We start from the raw sequence: 17,049 nt of genomic DNA, 5'->3' as shown, positions 1-17,049 counted from the left end.
TGGTCGAAATTTACCACAGATAAATTATTAGAAAATAATTATTCTCAACGCTATTATACTCATATAACATGACAATTGATATCAGACGAGCTCAGTCTTTAAAAAATTTAAAAATCTTCTTTTTGATAATTTTTCTTCTGCCTCGTAATTGGCTACTACTTATATATATTAATTGTGACTCGATTAATCTTTTAGATGTTTGTTTATACATATTATTATTTATATTTTTTGTTTAGATTTTATTTAAGTAATTTCATTTATTAATAGTTACATATTATTTCAATAAGAGTTTCTTTTTGTTAATTAATTATGCACTTCTTATATACCCTCCGTATTTGTTCATTTTTTTATTATTGCATATTAGGGTTGTCTGGAAGAAATCGTTTGTAAGCGATAAGGGCGCTCGTTAATAACTTATGTAACCTGCATTTTTTTTTAAAGTAAATAAATAAATAAAAAACATGACTTAACACCAAGCTAATTGCCAGTTGTCCCACATAAAATTACGAATGACATTTCTGATTTTGAAAACAAGAACTTCGTGATCGTAATATTGTTTAAAATATGCAATTCCAACTTTAACGACATTATTTTATTTTCAACACACAAATATACAGTATTTACAATATTCTTAACCTACATAGTAATTATAATTTAAAATTGAAAAATACATCATTAATTCGACTTTTAAAAGTTTTTCTGCGTTTCTTTACTGTATTGACCTCTGTGGTCACCGGTACTATCTACCAGGCGCCGACTAAAATTTAACTAGCGTCTGTGCACTTGGGAACACTTACTCCAAAGGGAACAAAGCCGAAGGAAAGACTCCGTTTATTTTTCTACTGACAATTAAGTTATGGTAAACTGCATTAATATATTTCTTGGAAAAGTGTGATAAATCCGAAACAATCATTTATTTTCCTAAAAATTGTTATCATATTACGTTATATGTCAAATCATTAGTACCTATATATTATCTATAGTTCGATGGCATTCTATGCGGCGAGGATTACACGAATGTTCAGTCATGCGGGTTGCAGCGGTTATGTGTATTAAAGTATCTTGCTTTAAATAAAATATAGCCTACATAGTTGTTATTACGCAATTATTAATTTAAACTTAAGCGTATTTAATTTTGTTTGTACAATTCGATTATTATATAATGTTTAAATCTAGACTGTTGTTTTTATTAACTTTGTACTACTCAAATGAATATCAAGGTCTTCAAATTATCTCCGTCGATTTCCTTATTACCATTATCTTAATAAGTATTTAAGATAATTGGTCATTTTTGTGTTAATACTGCCAGGACTATAGCCCAGTCATATTAGGGCTTTCACCTCGGAATGAAAGATAATAAGCTGCAAATTGGTATGAACCTTTGTTTTGTCATTCTAAATGTTGTCTCAAAAGTCACAATCGTTATCGTGTCCGCGTCTCAAGATATTCAAGGTCAAAGGTCACAAAAATCGGTTTTTCGCGAATATCTGGCTTCCTATCGGTTAAATGAGATTTGCATTTATTATAAAAGTTGTAGGCTATAAAATTCCCTACAACATTTGTTTAAACTTTTTTTTCATACGACCAACCGTTTTGAAGGTAGAGCGCGAAGTGCACATCGTACAGTCATATACGGCCTAATGCAAGGTCAAGCGTGAGTTATGGTTATCAGTACGTTATAAAGTCAATTATTTACTTGGAAATTATAATTATTAAACAATGCCTATTATTTATGTACTAACTATTAATTATTTATATTTAATTAAAGTAAGTAACTTGATTATTTATATATAATTATTCATATTTAACTATTTAAGTATAAAATATTATTAATTCTGGATTATATATTTTAGTTTTATTTTAAGTTAAAATGATAGTAAGAGTATATATTTAACACATATTTTTATTTATTATTAAATACGGCATAATATACATTTATCAAAATGTGAGTTCAAATATCAAAAGTATCTTTGTTGATTTTAATTGTAATGAAATTGGAAATGGAAGCTAATTATCTTCTTCTTCTTGTCGCTCAAAAATGTTCGATTCACTGTCATCATCCTCATTATCTGTCATGTTCATCTCCAAACCTTCCAGAATATCGGGATCATATGTATTTTCTTCATCGGGATTACTTGGATACAGTGAAGCGTTGAGGCAAGCTTGTCCGTTGCACTGGCCGCAAGCTAAAGAACATTGTAGCCCTGATTTTCTGCATCCACAGCGGGAACCACAACCATTTTTGCAATTGCAATATATTACGTTTAGTAGTTCGGCTGGTGCTGGAGGTAATAACGTTCGTATGGGCTCCAGGATTTCATTTTCAAGCATCCAGCCCCATTCTTGAGGTTCTAAGTCCTTCCCTAACCACGTTTGAATCTGGTAGTAGACACGTTTTATGTGTTGATGAGCTGCTACACTTGTTGGTGGAAGTGTTGACAGTTGTACAGGTTTATTTAGTTTTGTAAATTTGATGAATTGCGTGTAGCGGAAATGATCAATGTTGTCCTCAGATTTTGGAGCATTATATAATGCCAACAAGATGCGCACTCCATTTTCTAATAATGTTTGTTTTGGGCAGTTTTCTTGTTGAAATACTTCCACCAGTTTATCTAAATCAGGAATTTTTTCCAATGCTCTAGTAACAGTTTTTTTTCCTTTTTTAATTAGCGCAGAAGTCGTGTCACAGCCACTGAATGCGTGTAAAAATAAAATGTGCTTTTTAAATATGAATAATTATATATAAATAATCAAGTTACTTACTTTAATTAAATATAAATAATTAATAGTTAGTACATAAATAATAGGCATTGTTTAATAATTATAATTTCCAAGTAAATAATTGACTTTATAACGTACTGATAACCATAACTCACGCTTGACCTTGCATTAGGCCGTATATGACTGTACGATGTGCACTTCGCGCTCTACCTTCAAAACGGTTGGTCGTATGAAAAAAAAGTTTAAACAAAAGTTGTAGGGAATTTTATAGCCTACAACTTTTATAATAAATGCAAATCTCATTCAACCGATAGGAAGCCAGATATTCGCGAAAAACCGATTTTTGTGACCTTTGACCTTGAATATCTTAAGACGCGGACACGATAACGATTGTGACTTTTGAGACAACATTTAGAATGACAAAACAAAGGTTCATACCAATTTGCAGCTTATTATCTTTCATTCCGAGGTTGACCCCTTTTCTTACCTAATATGACTGGGCTAAGTAGTTGTGTTGAGATTAGAATTATTGTTCTACTAATAAATTGATCAAAGTGGTTTGAGGGCGACTCCGAGGATGTCACAAACTACTTTCCCTTGCTTTTGACTACCTTTATTACCCGACTTGAAAAAAAATGAGGCTGTTACTTTGACCTGTCTGTATGCATATTGTTGGAATTGGATAATACTTGGTGATTTATTTAACTCTCCAAGTTATATCAAATGATTTATAGGTTCTATGTAAAATTATGGAAGGGACAGCATTATAATATAGGTGTATAATGTTGACAGGTATTGACAACAGTATAATGTTTCTTGATAACTTAATTATAAAATTAGTTTAAGTTTCTGTCATAATACAATATGATAGAAATGAACGAAACTAACGCCTTTAGCAAAGTGAAACGTAGCTGAAACAAAAACTGACATACAGATTCAAAGAGTACATATGTACTTAAATAAATAAAATAAAATAAATAAAAAGATATTGCGAAAGGATAGAGTTTGTGTAGCAAATTTGAATAATTACGAAGATGACCCGAAATGTAATTGTATAAATTTTAATTTACCATATTATATTCCCCAGGAGCTCCGATTGATTTCAACAGATACAAACCAGAGAACGTGGAAGATATAATTCCATTTGAGTTCATCAGCAAATCCATTTATTCCACCAGTCATTCGAACCCGAAGAGACGCATCGAGAGTCCGCTGAAGGAAGCATTGGATGATGTTATTCGAGAGGTAAGAGAGCGTTCAAGTACTAAATATTATCTAATATACTCATAGTGGTTTTTTCCTTTACTAACAGTGGTTGTCTGGAAGAAATCGCTCTAAAGCGATAAGGCCGCCAGTTGCTTGTCATTAAATTATGTTTAATATTTTCCTTTTATGTAATGCAACAAAGTGTTAATAAATAATAAATAAATAAATACATAGCCTAATATCATAAGAGCAATATGTCCTTTACCTTCTACTTTCATTGTAATAATTCAGATCAATAGGAAGTGGAACTACTTTTTACCACTAGTTATAATATTCAGAACAAACTGGCACCAAATACTTATGATAACTTGTATAAGGTGGCATGGAGAACAAGTTAATGGATTCACAGGGCAAAAATGATTTTGGTCTTATCTACCCCTAGAATATATTTAATTAAGAGAAAAATTGTGCAAGCAATCTCATTTTTAGTTACCTTAATTAATTGTAAAGTGCATATGAGTAATATAGTAGTAATATAGAACTTCAGTACAGTCCAGCATCTAGACTTCTAATTATTTTATAACCAAGATCTTCGAGGTTATTATTGCATCACGATAAGTAATGTAGCATAAGAATTAAATATAATATAACATGTCTGTATATTTATTAATTTAGTTAAAAATCATCTGCTTTATCTTCCATTAATCGATTCCAGGTTATGGAAATAATAAATGCGCCATCCCGTCAACGAGGCCGTGTGATCGACTTCAATGAGTTACTGTATGGGTACACTCGTCTGCAGCCACTACACGGAGTCGACCACGTGTTGGATCTGCTGCTGAAGTACCGAAGATACCGAGGTCGGAAGATGACCGCTGCTGTCCGAAGACATGCGTATCTTCAGCAGAGTTTCACTGGTATGCAGCGATGGATGTGATTTGATTTAATTTTTAAACACTCAGTGCCAATGTCAAATGAAACGCTGTAAATTTGTAAATTTATTTAAAACTAAATAAAACGTTATAACTTTTAATAATAATATATATGACAAAACATATGTATGAGAACCAATTTTTTCCAATTTCAGCCACAGAGATACGCGAACTGCCAATGGGTGAGCCTCCACCGTTCGAGGATCCAGAAATTCTTGAAAAAATACACAGCAAAGATCCTCTCAACGAATACGCGGACTTCGACGAGCCGAGCCAACAGCCGGCCGGTTTCCTCGACTTCGGAAAGCTCAACGTCAAGGAAGCCATAGAAAGCGGTCTGATGAAGCTGCAGAATCTGCCAAATGTCCTCAAATGGTCCGATAACGACTACGAGTACCCAATATACGACAGAAGAATACATTTCATCCTCCCCCTCATGGGGCGACAAGAGATATTCTCCCGCTTCATGAAGAACTACGAAGACGTCGTCCTGAAGAGCGACGAAGCGGTTAGTTTAATCGTAGTCCTGTACCTGGACGTCAAGAACCCGCTGGACTACAGGAACGCCGAGGCCTTGATAGACCACTACAACGACATGTACGGAAAGGACGTGAAGATCGTTCACATGGGCTCCAATACCTTCTCGCGAGGAGCGGGCCTCACCGAGGGTCTCAAGCGGTGTGCGAGTGACGACCTCGTCTTCTTCATAGACGTGGACATGATGTTCAATCACATCACCCTCAGGCGGATCAGGATCAATACAGTGAAATATCACCAAGTCTACTTCCCGATCGTGTTCAGCGAGTACAACCCCGAGGTCGTGAACGGGGACGATTTCAACAAGTTCAAAGATGAGCCGCTGGTGACAGACTCTGACTTGGGTAAATTTGTGGACGAAGCTCCCAAAACGGACAGAGAATTGGCCGATTTGAAGTATAGCAAGGAGATTAATGACGATTTCGGTTATTTTAGGCAGTACGGCTTCGGTATACTTAGTATCTTCAAATGTGATTTCGAGAGGGTGGGCGGTTTCGACCTGAAGATAAAGGGGTGGGGCTACGAAGACGTCCAGTTCTTCGAGACGTTGATTAAGTCGAATCTGACGGTTTACAGGATAGCGGACGAGAGTTTGGTGCATAAGTTCCATTCGGTGGACTGTGATAAGAATTTAGAGAAGAGTCAGTTCTTGATGTGTCTCGGCACCAAAGCGTCGACGTACGGGAGCGAGAAACACATGACGTATTACATGCTGAACCACCCGGAGGTGCTCTGGCCCGAGGAGAGCGAGAAGGGAGCCAGCTAGTACGGGATGGCCATAACTCTGGGATGTTCGATGTATATTTTGTAATTCAGTATTGTGATTTAGTCCAGAAGAGAGTGAGACTTGACTTTTCGAGACGTTTATATCTGGCGGTCGCTGAGAAAACATAATAATTATAATTGTACATACTTTGGTGAATTGTATTTTTGTAAGCATTTATTGTAGAGTTAAAATGTTCCTAGACAATATTGTACGACAAGGCAGTTTTAAATTACTTAATTTACTGATATAAGATGTAGGAGAAGTGTATATATTTTCAACTAGCAGCTATAGAACAAAAAATATATTTTAGTAAGTAGCTATAATTGATGAATGTCTGAATGTTTCTTGAATAAAAATCATACAAACATATGTATATGGGGTCCAGTGTGTTAGCACATTAATGAATTATAAAATAATTGACCAAAATTGTAATCTTAGCAATCTTCTTATTTAATCAAGGTTAAAAATACTACGATTTTTCCACTCAAAAGAGATTTTATACGTATCGAATATATTTTTAATACTCAAACAGTTACCCTTCGTAAACAGTGAGTTAAATTAAATAATTTACTGTAAATTATGATTTAACGAGTGTTAATTTGTTGTAATATGTTTAGTTATCAATAATGATTTCATATATAATATTGATAACAGTTTATTTTCGGTACAATACAGTCTTAATACGAAATATATTTTTTATCTGGTGTGTTATATAACGTTATGATTTTAGAGCATTTAAATTAACTTATTGTTGGAAAAAAAGGAAAATATTTACTATATGCAAAGAGAAAAATCTACTAAATATATTTCGTTGAATATAATGTTTGATTATTATCACGAACGTTGAACTATTTTTGTAACATATACAGGAATGTTTATATATACATATAGTCAAGAATAATGTATTAAATGGCAAGTGCCTGAATGTCGTGCTCACGAAGTGCCAATTTAATAATAAGTAGCAAATAAAAATAATGTATGTTGATATTTTTGTACATGATATTTTAATTTTGTATATTATTTGAAAATGAGCAATATTAAATAATAATTAATAATACAGTCTTTTGTTACCCTAATTGATTCTTCAATTAAATTTCATTGAATTATAACGTTTATTCTGTCACAATGCCTGTGAAACATTTTGCCTACAGTCCGTAGTAGGCGTTATCAAAATTTCATCACGCTTTCTGTCAATCATACCTATAAACCCTATTTTAAATCATGGTTGAATTTTTTTGCACATAAATCCGCATAAAGTAAAATTATAAACGTTAGGGTACAAATAAGCGAACGCCTAACAATTTAAAAGAGCAAATTTTCCTAACGAAATTTTAATAAATAGTTATATTAGTTTAGCGTCACTTCTTTTAACGCTTACTACTGTAATGCCAATACCAAATTTTTAATTTAAATTGTCATCCACAGAGCCCTTGTTACCTTGAACAATGTACCAGCTTATTTGCAATCCAAAAAGCAAATGGAGACGAAGTGTGTCCATGTAATCAGCGATGTCTAAACAATAACTGTAATTAAGACAATTCATAACTTTCTCATAATTACCTTTACGTCACACAGGTGCCGCTATTATCTCGTAGTGAATTATGTAACGCAGCATTATGTCCGAGATTTAAGCGATTAGTCGTGGGATTGAGTTTCATAATGATCAAAAGATGGTAGCGTCCAAGTAGGTCGGTTGCAGCTTAGAGAGTAGCGGGCGTACGACTTTGCTATGGCGTCCGTTTAAACTCCAATTGTTAGAGGTTTTAAGCACTACGGCAGATTTACTTAGATAAGTAGAGACGGACAGGATTGGTGATGTCCCGAATTGGAGGAACGCCGTTGGAAGGTGGCACTTCTGCACTAGTAGCAATAACCGGGCTATCAGGATGAAATCATGCCTCTCTAGAGACTATCACTCGATCGATGTCTTAAAAAAACCTAAAAATTTAGCACTTGTGAACAATAATTGTGATATAGCCAAAGGTTTATTTATGTTGCGTTATCAAAACATACGTAGGCTGACGTTTCTTGACGTAAAAAATGTGTAGGTTTTCATGCACTTTTGACTATTATTCACCAACAATATTGTATTTTGCAAGAATGGGTATCCAAAATGTTATTTTAAATGTGTTCGTTGTCATCGACTTAAAGCATCTCTGACTCAACCTCAAATGAGTTAAATAAACCAGGTGTGGGCAGCCATTGTGCTGGGCCATTTCCATAAATGTTTCATCGATACGAAACACCAAGATCGTAAAAGGGTACCTCCGTGTTTTTGTCTGCCATGTTACAAAATCTGTACACCTTTTGGTGGTCATCAGTGCTGAAGCTTTTATCGCTTGTTTATCTCGTTTTAGCAGTCGTCTAACCCGTCGTCTCGGGTTACCAAGTTTAAGGGAGGCGAACGTTACCTGGGGGAAGTAAGTAAGTTTTTGACTCAAACCAAATCTCTAATGAAACTTAAGACTTTGGACTTAGGACCCCACGAACCAAGGTTCTCGACACCGAATGAAACAAAACCAAATTTTGAGCTTAGACCCTTTTATTTTTTCGCCCCTTCACAAGCCGCACCCGCTTGTTGTTGGTTCCAAGTAGAAGGGAAGGGGCGAGCGTGTCTGAACAGGTTGTATCCCATCCCAGCACCCAGGCCATCTTCCACGGAATCAAACTCTACCGTCCGGTCTCTGGCCATCGTTTCTTGCAATTCCAGTCGGCTCAAAAAGACTTGGCACGTTGACGGTGCCAATTGACTGGCGTATATCGTTAAGTGCAGTATGTCTCGTGAAGCGGTCTATACTATTTTGGCATGACGGTCCGTGACTAGAACATCACTGCCACAGTGACATTTATGAAGGGTAAGCCAGTAGCCGGTCTCATGCGTACCCACCGCCTAAAGTCTAGCACGCGTCGAACCTTTACTACAGCTCAAAATTTTATCATAAGTCAAGCAGCTTATGTCGTCCCAGCTCCTCTGTAAATTTGGAGAAAAAGAAATATTTTGAACTGGGAATGCAACTAAGAAGGCGTTTCTAGCTTCTATTAGCTTCTTCTTAGATTGCTGGATCAAACCAATTTAATGTAAGATAAATGTAATTCTGCGACTTGAAACATAAAATCGCGTGTTGTATGGCTCATAACGATCTCGACGAATTTTTCATCGCTAAAAAAGGCGCATTTGCAACAGTAAAAAGTTGAAGAAATCTCAGAATACTCTACTCGAAATGTTTCAGGTCAAGAGTGATTCGAGTGTTTGAAAGTTATGTTCGCTTGGACACGAAGATTGAGACATTATTTAGGAAATACAGCCTTTATTCCACTTTATTGAATAGAAAATTATTGCACTGAATCATTAAAATTTCGGTAGTGATATTATTGTAGAAGAAAAAAATCAGAATAAGTACCTATAAATTGCCGCATGCCGTCCTTAATTGCAATATACAACAATCAGAAATTTTAGCAATTGTCTTTAAATTACCATCTAAACAGAACGAGATCCTAAGAGCAATTGCAAAAGTACCATGGTACATAACCAATTACGAAGTTTACGAACACCTTGAACACCAAATAAGAACAATCAAAGATTAAACCCGAAGACTGGCACTTCAATACAAAGAGCGGTTTATCTGTCACGCGAACGAACGTGCCAACTCACCAAGAACAGTATGTCAGACGAGTAAAACGTCACCATATTGTAGAGCTAGAAGACTGGCAGTACATAAGTAGATGATGCCAATAGGAAGCCACTACACATGACAGCACCACAGCACAGATTCACTGGTGACACAAAAGGGGTTTTAAATGAATCTAGCTCCTCTAAGTTGTTGTACGAGGCACTGTATTAGTTTGTTGAATGCTCGTTAAGTAATAATCGTCTTAAAAGGTGAAAAAAATAAAAAAATATTCAATACGGTGTCAAAATGTATTTATTTTTTTGAAAAAATAAAAAAAACAAACTTATATTAAATTATACTAGTCTTAACATTAGGTAAACTATACAAAACAAGAGTCGCTCCCAGCGGTAAGCCACTTCGATTCTGTCAAACTGACGGAATCAACTAGCAAGTTGAGTCTGTCAGTCATGGCAGCAGCAACGACTGGCTGACCGCTGAGTAACCCGTGAGCGTGCACAGTCGCAAGCGTTGGCCAGGTGTGGTGGGCCAGCCGACGCCACCTACATTGTACGTAGCGATCGACTAGTTTTTATTTACATTCGAGCCGGGCGAGCTCGAATTAGAACGCTTAAGCGTTCGGATCATTGGTCAGAATTAGTAGGGGGCGCCGTAGCTTCCAGAAGGAGTGCCATATGAGGAGGATGGACCAGAGGGGTAGCCGCCACCGGATGCTGTCTGCTCAAATTGCGCAACTTGGATAGCTTGACGGACTCCCTCTAGGTTGATGCCAACAACGCGGCCGCCACCGTGGGGAACACCGTAGGATGACGACGGGACGCCGTAAGATGATGAGGGGACGCCGTAGGAGGAGGAAGGAGCGCTGCCGCCGAATCCTGATCCAGAGCCAGAGGAGGCTTCTTCTTTAAGAAGGATTTGACGGATTTGTTCAAGGAGACCAGCATCGACGTTTTGGCCCTCTGAGGTTTGGTAACCCGAGGAAACAGCGCGGTAGCTGCCTCCCCCACTGAGACCGGATCCTCCGTGGAAACCACCGCCTCCAGAGGGACGGTTGTAGTTGTAGCCCCCTGGGGCCTCGGCGCTGGCACACGCCACCAAAGCCAGGGCTATGCACTGTTGAAAAAAAAAAGATTTGTTATTTCGACTATTCAAAACAGTTTTTGACGCTTTCTTTTTTTAAGTAATATAATATGATAATAGAACAATAATTGGAAAAAAATATTGCCTTTCCTCATTTATTGTTTCAACTTTCTCGTAGAAATTTGCTTAGTAATTTGCATCTAGTATGTTAATATTGTGTTATTCAATAATGTTGCGTCAATATTAGCGATGCTACTAGACGTGCAACGCATTCCCTAATAGTTTGTCTATTTGACTAGCTACTGTGCTTTACACCTTTTTGTGTAACATTTTAATGCTTGTTGAATATCATAGATTACTTTTGCCTACTTCTCTGATTACTAATGCCTGGAGCGGAATGAAAATTATTTAGGCTAGTTTGTGCCAAAAAATTCTTGTCCTTGTTAATAAAAAAATAAAATTCTCAATGAATTGTTATATAATATAATATATTTTGTTATATATAATAAGTACATTTTTCTTAAATAAAAGTATCGATATAAATTATGAAGGTGCGAAAATTCTCACGCAATAATGTGGCGCCAGCTTTTAACTTTGCATACAGTTATTTAGATTAATGACCACATGTGAGATCACCCGTTTATGTGATGTTAAAATACAGTAAATGGATGATTTATATCCACCTGTTTGCTGTATTGCTTTAATTTAATTAAGTAAATGAGTTGAGCTTCCAATAGCGGTTAGAAATTTAGCGAAACTTTGAAGCTATAAAAACTCGCGATACTAAATAAAAATAACATTATAAATTGGAGTGAAAGTCGCATCTTGGGTCAAAATGTCAGAAGTTAGAGACATCGTTACGTCATCGACATCGCGATCTTAACGAAAGGTTATTCTACCGTGAGAGAGGTGTTTTCAAGATAGGATCATTAGCTTTTTGTGCAAAATCTATTACGGGTCATGTGTCATTAAGAAGTCTTTTGTGAAATAATGGAGCCTTACGTCTGACTCTATGTATGTTATTGCACGTAACTCAGTTTTAAAATACTTGTAGTTTAATAGTAGTAGATAAAGAAATGGGGACGCTTTTAGAACGAGTAAATATATAAGATAGTTGTCGTGGGATTTCTCTCATTATTTAAGCTTTGCGTCTAGCCTTTCTGCTTCCGTTACAACCGGAAGTCACGTAGGATATTTAGATCTACAAGACAAAGATCCGAGGTGGTATGTTTAAGGACTTTCTATTCTTATTCACAGTTCATACTTATATAGAAATGTATCGTATATATTTTAATACTACAAATGATAATAGCTGATAATTTTCAAAGATAATGATTAGCGATTTTTATGTAATATAATACTATCGCTAAAGGTACTTTCCATACGTGCAACTAGTAATAAAATATGTCAATTACCGCGAATTCTAATCATATGATTACATTTAAATCGAATCACGCGCAAGACAATCGTGTTTAGAATCGACTCTAGATTACGACATCAGTTATCTTCGATGATGACCGAATGCTTTTTATTGTATAGCCGCCAGGCACATTTTTGCGCTTTCTTCAGGGGATTTTTTTTTAATTTTTAAATTTAAACCAAAGTGTTTTTAGTTTCTTTGAATTAACCATCTGAGTAGAACAACCATCCTATACGAAACATCTAACTCCTCATTTAAGAGAAATTTGTCCAAGTATTAACCTACTTAAATGTTAGGAATGTTTTTACTGAATTAATATAATTATTGAAAAATCCAAGTCATATTATGTTCCGTTGGAAAATGATTAAGCTTATATTGTGCAAATAAATGACCTCCGACCTGCATTACACAAGCGAAAGGTATGGTGTGATTATCTTAGATTTATACGGAATAATTTATTCCTTACACAATCTACATACGCACAATTACATGCGTCGGAAATGCACGAAAGAGATTGTCTAACAGTTTCAATCATAAAATAAAAATCACTGAACCTAACTTAAAAACCTTTTAGACTGATTTGTAATATTATTTTTAAATTTGATTATCAATTCATACATTGTAAGAGGCAAGATATTACTATAAATGGGAGTAAAATAAGGGAATTGATCTTCAAAATTTTAATGAACAATTATTAAAAAATACGTATGATTTTTCAATTTCTATAAATGTATATTTTTCAATAGAGAGAGTAAAACAATTCCTTTGTTCTAAGATCTAAAGTCATTCACGAAAACGACACAGATTAATGGTGTGTGAACCAAGATTTAAATCTCAATTGTTCAAGTGTCAAATATAGATTAATATCTTATGAAAAACGTGTAAATGCATTATTTAAAATCGTGATAAGAAGTGGAGACACTTGAATTAGTTCAGTTCCCAGGATTTCAATTACGCGAGGTTTTGCTTTACGAATATTTCAGAATAACTGATTTATATTTTTTTGGTTGTAATTTATTTTACTGTGTGTGTGTGTCTTACTACAAGAAAAAAATATTTTAGTAAATTGAACGCATATAACAATATAAATATAAAAGAGGTTTTCAGTGGTGGCTTTTCATTCGGTTCTGAAATGTACGTACGATAATAATTTACAATACATCTTTAGTATTTGTACGCAACTAATATTTTTTTGGATTAAGTAAAATTCATAAAGAACTTCTCTATTTAAATATGACACGAATGAAAAGCCCAACGTTCGGAAATCAAGGCATTCCATTTTCAAATTTGTGACGCGCTTTTCACATTGATTTCTGAACTTCACTGATCACTTCACTTCACTTCACTACACTTACCGCTACGAAGGCTTTCATGATGTAAGATGGGGTCACTGCGGTTCGTGAAGAACTTGTGTGATGCTCCTACCGTGTCAAACGGATATATAGTAAATGTGCGGACGGTGGGGCGGAGAAAGGATAGGTTGTGCAATTTAGGGAGATGCAGCTAGTGTTAATCTAATTGGAGGAAGATTTTGGTGATCGATTGTTGATGATTTTGGGTTTAGGTTAAACTTAATGCATTTGTGGTTTCGACAATTGTTCTTCGTAGTTTATGCAAAGAAGTTTTCATTGTCCTGGTTGAAAATATCGTCGTTTGTTTTTTGTCTGCAGAAGGTCGGCACAATTATCTTTTATGAAATAAGTCGATAAAAAATATGTTCAATTTATCCGATTAACACTATATAATGAAGATGAAGTATGTTATAGAAGTTTATAAGGAAAATTGAACATATTTCGCGTATCAAGTTGTAAGTTTATTGCGATTTTTTAATACGTTCAATCTTTATAAATCGGTATTTTGTGTGATAAAACAAACCGATTTATATCGATAAAAGTATTTATACCGAAAAAAGTATACTCTTTAAGTATAATACTTTACTCTTTTTCGGTAATCCTAAAACAACGATGTCTCTATGTAATATGTATGTATATCTCTCGACACATATATTTTCTTAAAGATCATTTTCGAACGCGATGGAGACTCACTGTTGATGCCCTCTGCTCCATCTAGGGGTTATAGGACATTAAGCAAAGTTAGTCATTTTCTATTTAAATCAATTGATAAAAAGACTTACTTATGACTGACACATAACTTTAAATCCTTCCTAGTACTTTAGCTACTTAATCATAAATACAATTAATTTCATACCTCAAGACGAAGTTAAAACTAAATAAATACCTCTTTTATTATATCTAAAGGAGTTTCTCGCCCATTCTTCTTCACCTTTTGGATGGGCAACTGGTAATTTTTTAAACATATATTTTGACTTTCAAAAGTGCTCTTTAATAGGCGTAATTAAAACAAATAATTTAAAATGTCTGAAAATATCTGTAGTACTTTTGCGCAAATAAGCCAAATATGGAATCGTTATAATCCTATATCTTGCACCATAAGCCATAAGAAACATTGGCACAGACATTTGTAGGTGATTTTATTGTAATTTTTACATTCATGGACATTGATATCATGTAATTTATTTAAATTAATAAGAATTACTGTGCATCTACGCAATCGTATATTTGTAAACTCACAGAATACTCACAGAATAGTAAGCCATGATCTATGTAGATCGTGAATTCTTTTTTAAACTCGCATTGCCATTTCGATATCTATTGCTTGACATTTATTAACTTGTATCAGAGCTTGACGGCTAAAAATAAAAAAGGGTGGAAAAAGTTGGTATTGGTCGTGTCCTGAACAGCGGCGGAATTTATTTTTTACCTATTTATAATGTGGCATACATTATAGTAATACGGTGTGTATGCATCAATGCTTTTTTCTTAACATTATCAATCAATTAAACTGTTCTAGTCGCTATAAATACATATTGATTTTTGGCACTGACTTCTGAATGACTCGTTTTTTGGAATTATCAAAGACAATTCATAGATGCTAGAAATACATTACTCGGTTGCGTACAACACACACTAAGTGCCGTATATTTCACAACAGTTAGTCTCATCTTTTTCAAATCTTTGACCTGTCTAAGCTAAAACCTTTGTAGATAACAATAAAACATTCATATGTTACATTAGTTTGAATAGTTTTAAGCTTTGTTTTATTCCAATGTTAGTAAACAACACACTAATTATGTGTGTTGTCACGTATATTTAATTTTTATGGATTATGGTAATATTGTTTGGAATTTTCTTTCAAAATAGTCGTTGGACTCAATATTTTGAAACTATGATTAACAATTCAAACAATATTTGTAAAAAAATAGATTTTTATTTTTGGAAATAGGTTACTGGGTTCCATGGAGTGTGGATCAGACATTTCTGCGTTTCTACTTGCTGATTTCTGTTGTATTATTTATTTCAAAGCTTTTCTGTGTAACATAAAAAGTCTTTCGTAAGTGGTCAATAAATGTTATTACTTTTGCTATTACGTGGTGTGCATCCGATATGGTCCTATGTCGGGGCAAGGTCAGTGTTGCACAAAATATTAGTATTCATGAGGCAACTTAAAAAAATATCCGTTAGATTATTCGTTTTGCGTACAGAGTCTTCAAGGATTAGGATATTTGTATCTAATGGAAAATTTGGGGCTGTTTAATTTGAGGGCAACGAGGCTTCGAACGCACACAATGACATATTATATATACATTTGGCTGTAATTCAATCATTAGGAGACGTTACATGCAGAAATAAACCGCCTTTGCGGACACTTCATTATGAACCTTGTTGACATACCAAAAAAAGACTTATGTGTAACTTGACAAGTGATAACATGTTAACGTGTTCATTTTAAATAATACATATTCTGTAGTTTTAGTTAAAAATTCTTTAAAACCTTTTTGACGTCGATAAAGCTATTTTGGTATAGACAATTTTTTGCTCAATACAAAAACTTGAACCTTTTAAAGTCATAAACTTTTAGTTAAATAAAAGACGAATGTTAGGAAACACTACATAATATTTGCAATTCTGTTTTTGTTCAGATGTAAGTAATTTAAAAGAAAATTATAGGCTTCGCGGGTCATTTGGATGTAAAAAGGTTAATAAAACAGTACTCTACACAACAATTCATGAGTTCTCTTTTCTTTAAGTGAGCATTTTCACAATATTTTACCAAAATAGTAATAAAATGAAAATTAATTGTATTTTTATGATAATTCACAGACGTGATTAAATTTCTGAATATTTAATTTTATTATCCTCAACAATTCGTTCTTATGAATATTTAGTATAGAAATTGTTGGTGAGATCTCTTACGCAATATAATAATCGTTTGTCGAAGACTAAAGGCCAGAGTAGAATTTACCACATTTCACGTAAATTCAGAAAGTTTATTTAATTGCTATTGATATTAGGTATACTTCTTTCTAAGAAGTTAGTATTATTGTAAAAGAATGAATCACCTTGGAATTTAATATTAATACCATTTTTAAATCTCCACGATAGTTTTGACAAAATTTTAAATGATAATATTAATTGTTTACTATAATTTGGGTTTACGTGTTGACAATTATATATTACGCACAGATACACCGACTGTGAACATTTCTTGAAGAACATCCTTAAAAAGAAAAATAATAAGGTTAGAGGTGCTTGTGTGGTCATTGCTGTAAATTATAAAAAGTTATCCATTTCCATTTAATAGATTTAGTAAAGGCTCCAAGGCTTCTCAATAGGTATAGTTATTAGCCGCTCACTCTACAACTAATGTCAATGGATGAGGTGATTTGTAAACTTACTG

At 34.2% G+C, this 17,049-nt stretch overlaps 2 protein-coding genes across 2 annotated transcripts in view; one reads left to right on the top strand and one right to left on the bottom strand.

Moving 5' to 3' along the window:
- Positions 1-7,205, top strand: part of LOC111003509 (chondroitin sulfate synthase 1) — a 34,384-nt gene extending 27,179 nt beyond the window's left edge. The window contains exons 4-6 of the mRNA XM_022274042.2: positions 3,809-3,966; positions 4,643-4,844; positions 5,015-7,205. Coding sequence (XP_022129734.2) covers positions 3,809-3,966; positions 4,643-4,844; positions 5,015-6,162 — 1,508 coding nt within the window. The 3' untranslated portion in view covers positions 6,163-7,205. The remainder of the gene's footprint in view (positions 1-3,808; positions 3,967-4,642; positions 4,845-5,014) is intronic.
- A 2,862-nt stretch (positions 7,206-10,067) lies between these two features.
- LOC111003639 (pro-resilin) lies at positions 10,068-13,765 on the bottom strand. Its single transcript, XM_022274267.2, has 2 exons — positions 13,647-13,765; positions 10,068-10,904 (listed from the first exon to the last, which is right to left on the bottom strand). The coding sequence occupies exons 1-2, from the start codon at positions 13,662-13,664 to the stop codon at positions 10,428-10,430; spliced, it is 495 nt and encodes a 164-aa protein (XP_022129959.1). The 5' UTR covers positions 13,665-13,765; the 3' UTR covers positions 10,068-10,427.
- Between the last annotated feature and the right edge of the window lie 3,284 nt (positions 13,766-17,049).

The sequence above is a fragment of the Pieris rapae genome, chromosome 5 (genome assembly GCF_905147795.1).
Source record: "Pieris rapae chromosome 5, ilPieRapa1.1, whole genome shotgun sequence".
NCBI lineage: Eukaryota > Metazoa > Arthropoda > Insecta > Lepidoptera > Pieridae > Pieris > Pieris rapae.
Note: the sequence above shows the minus strand (reverse complement) of the source record. Positions and strands in the feature narration are given on the sequence as shown.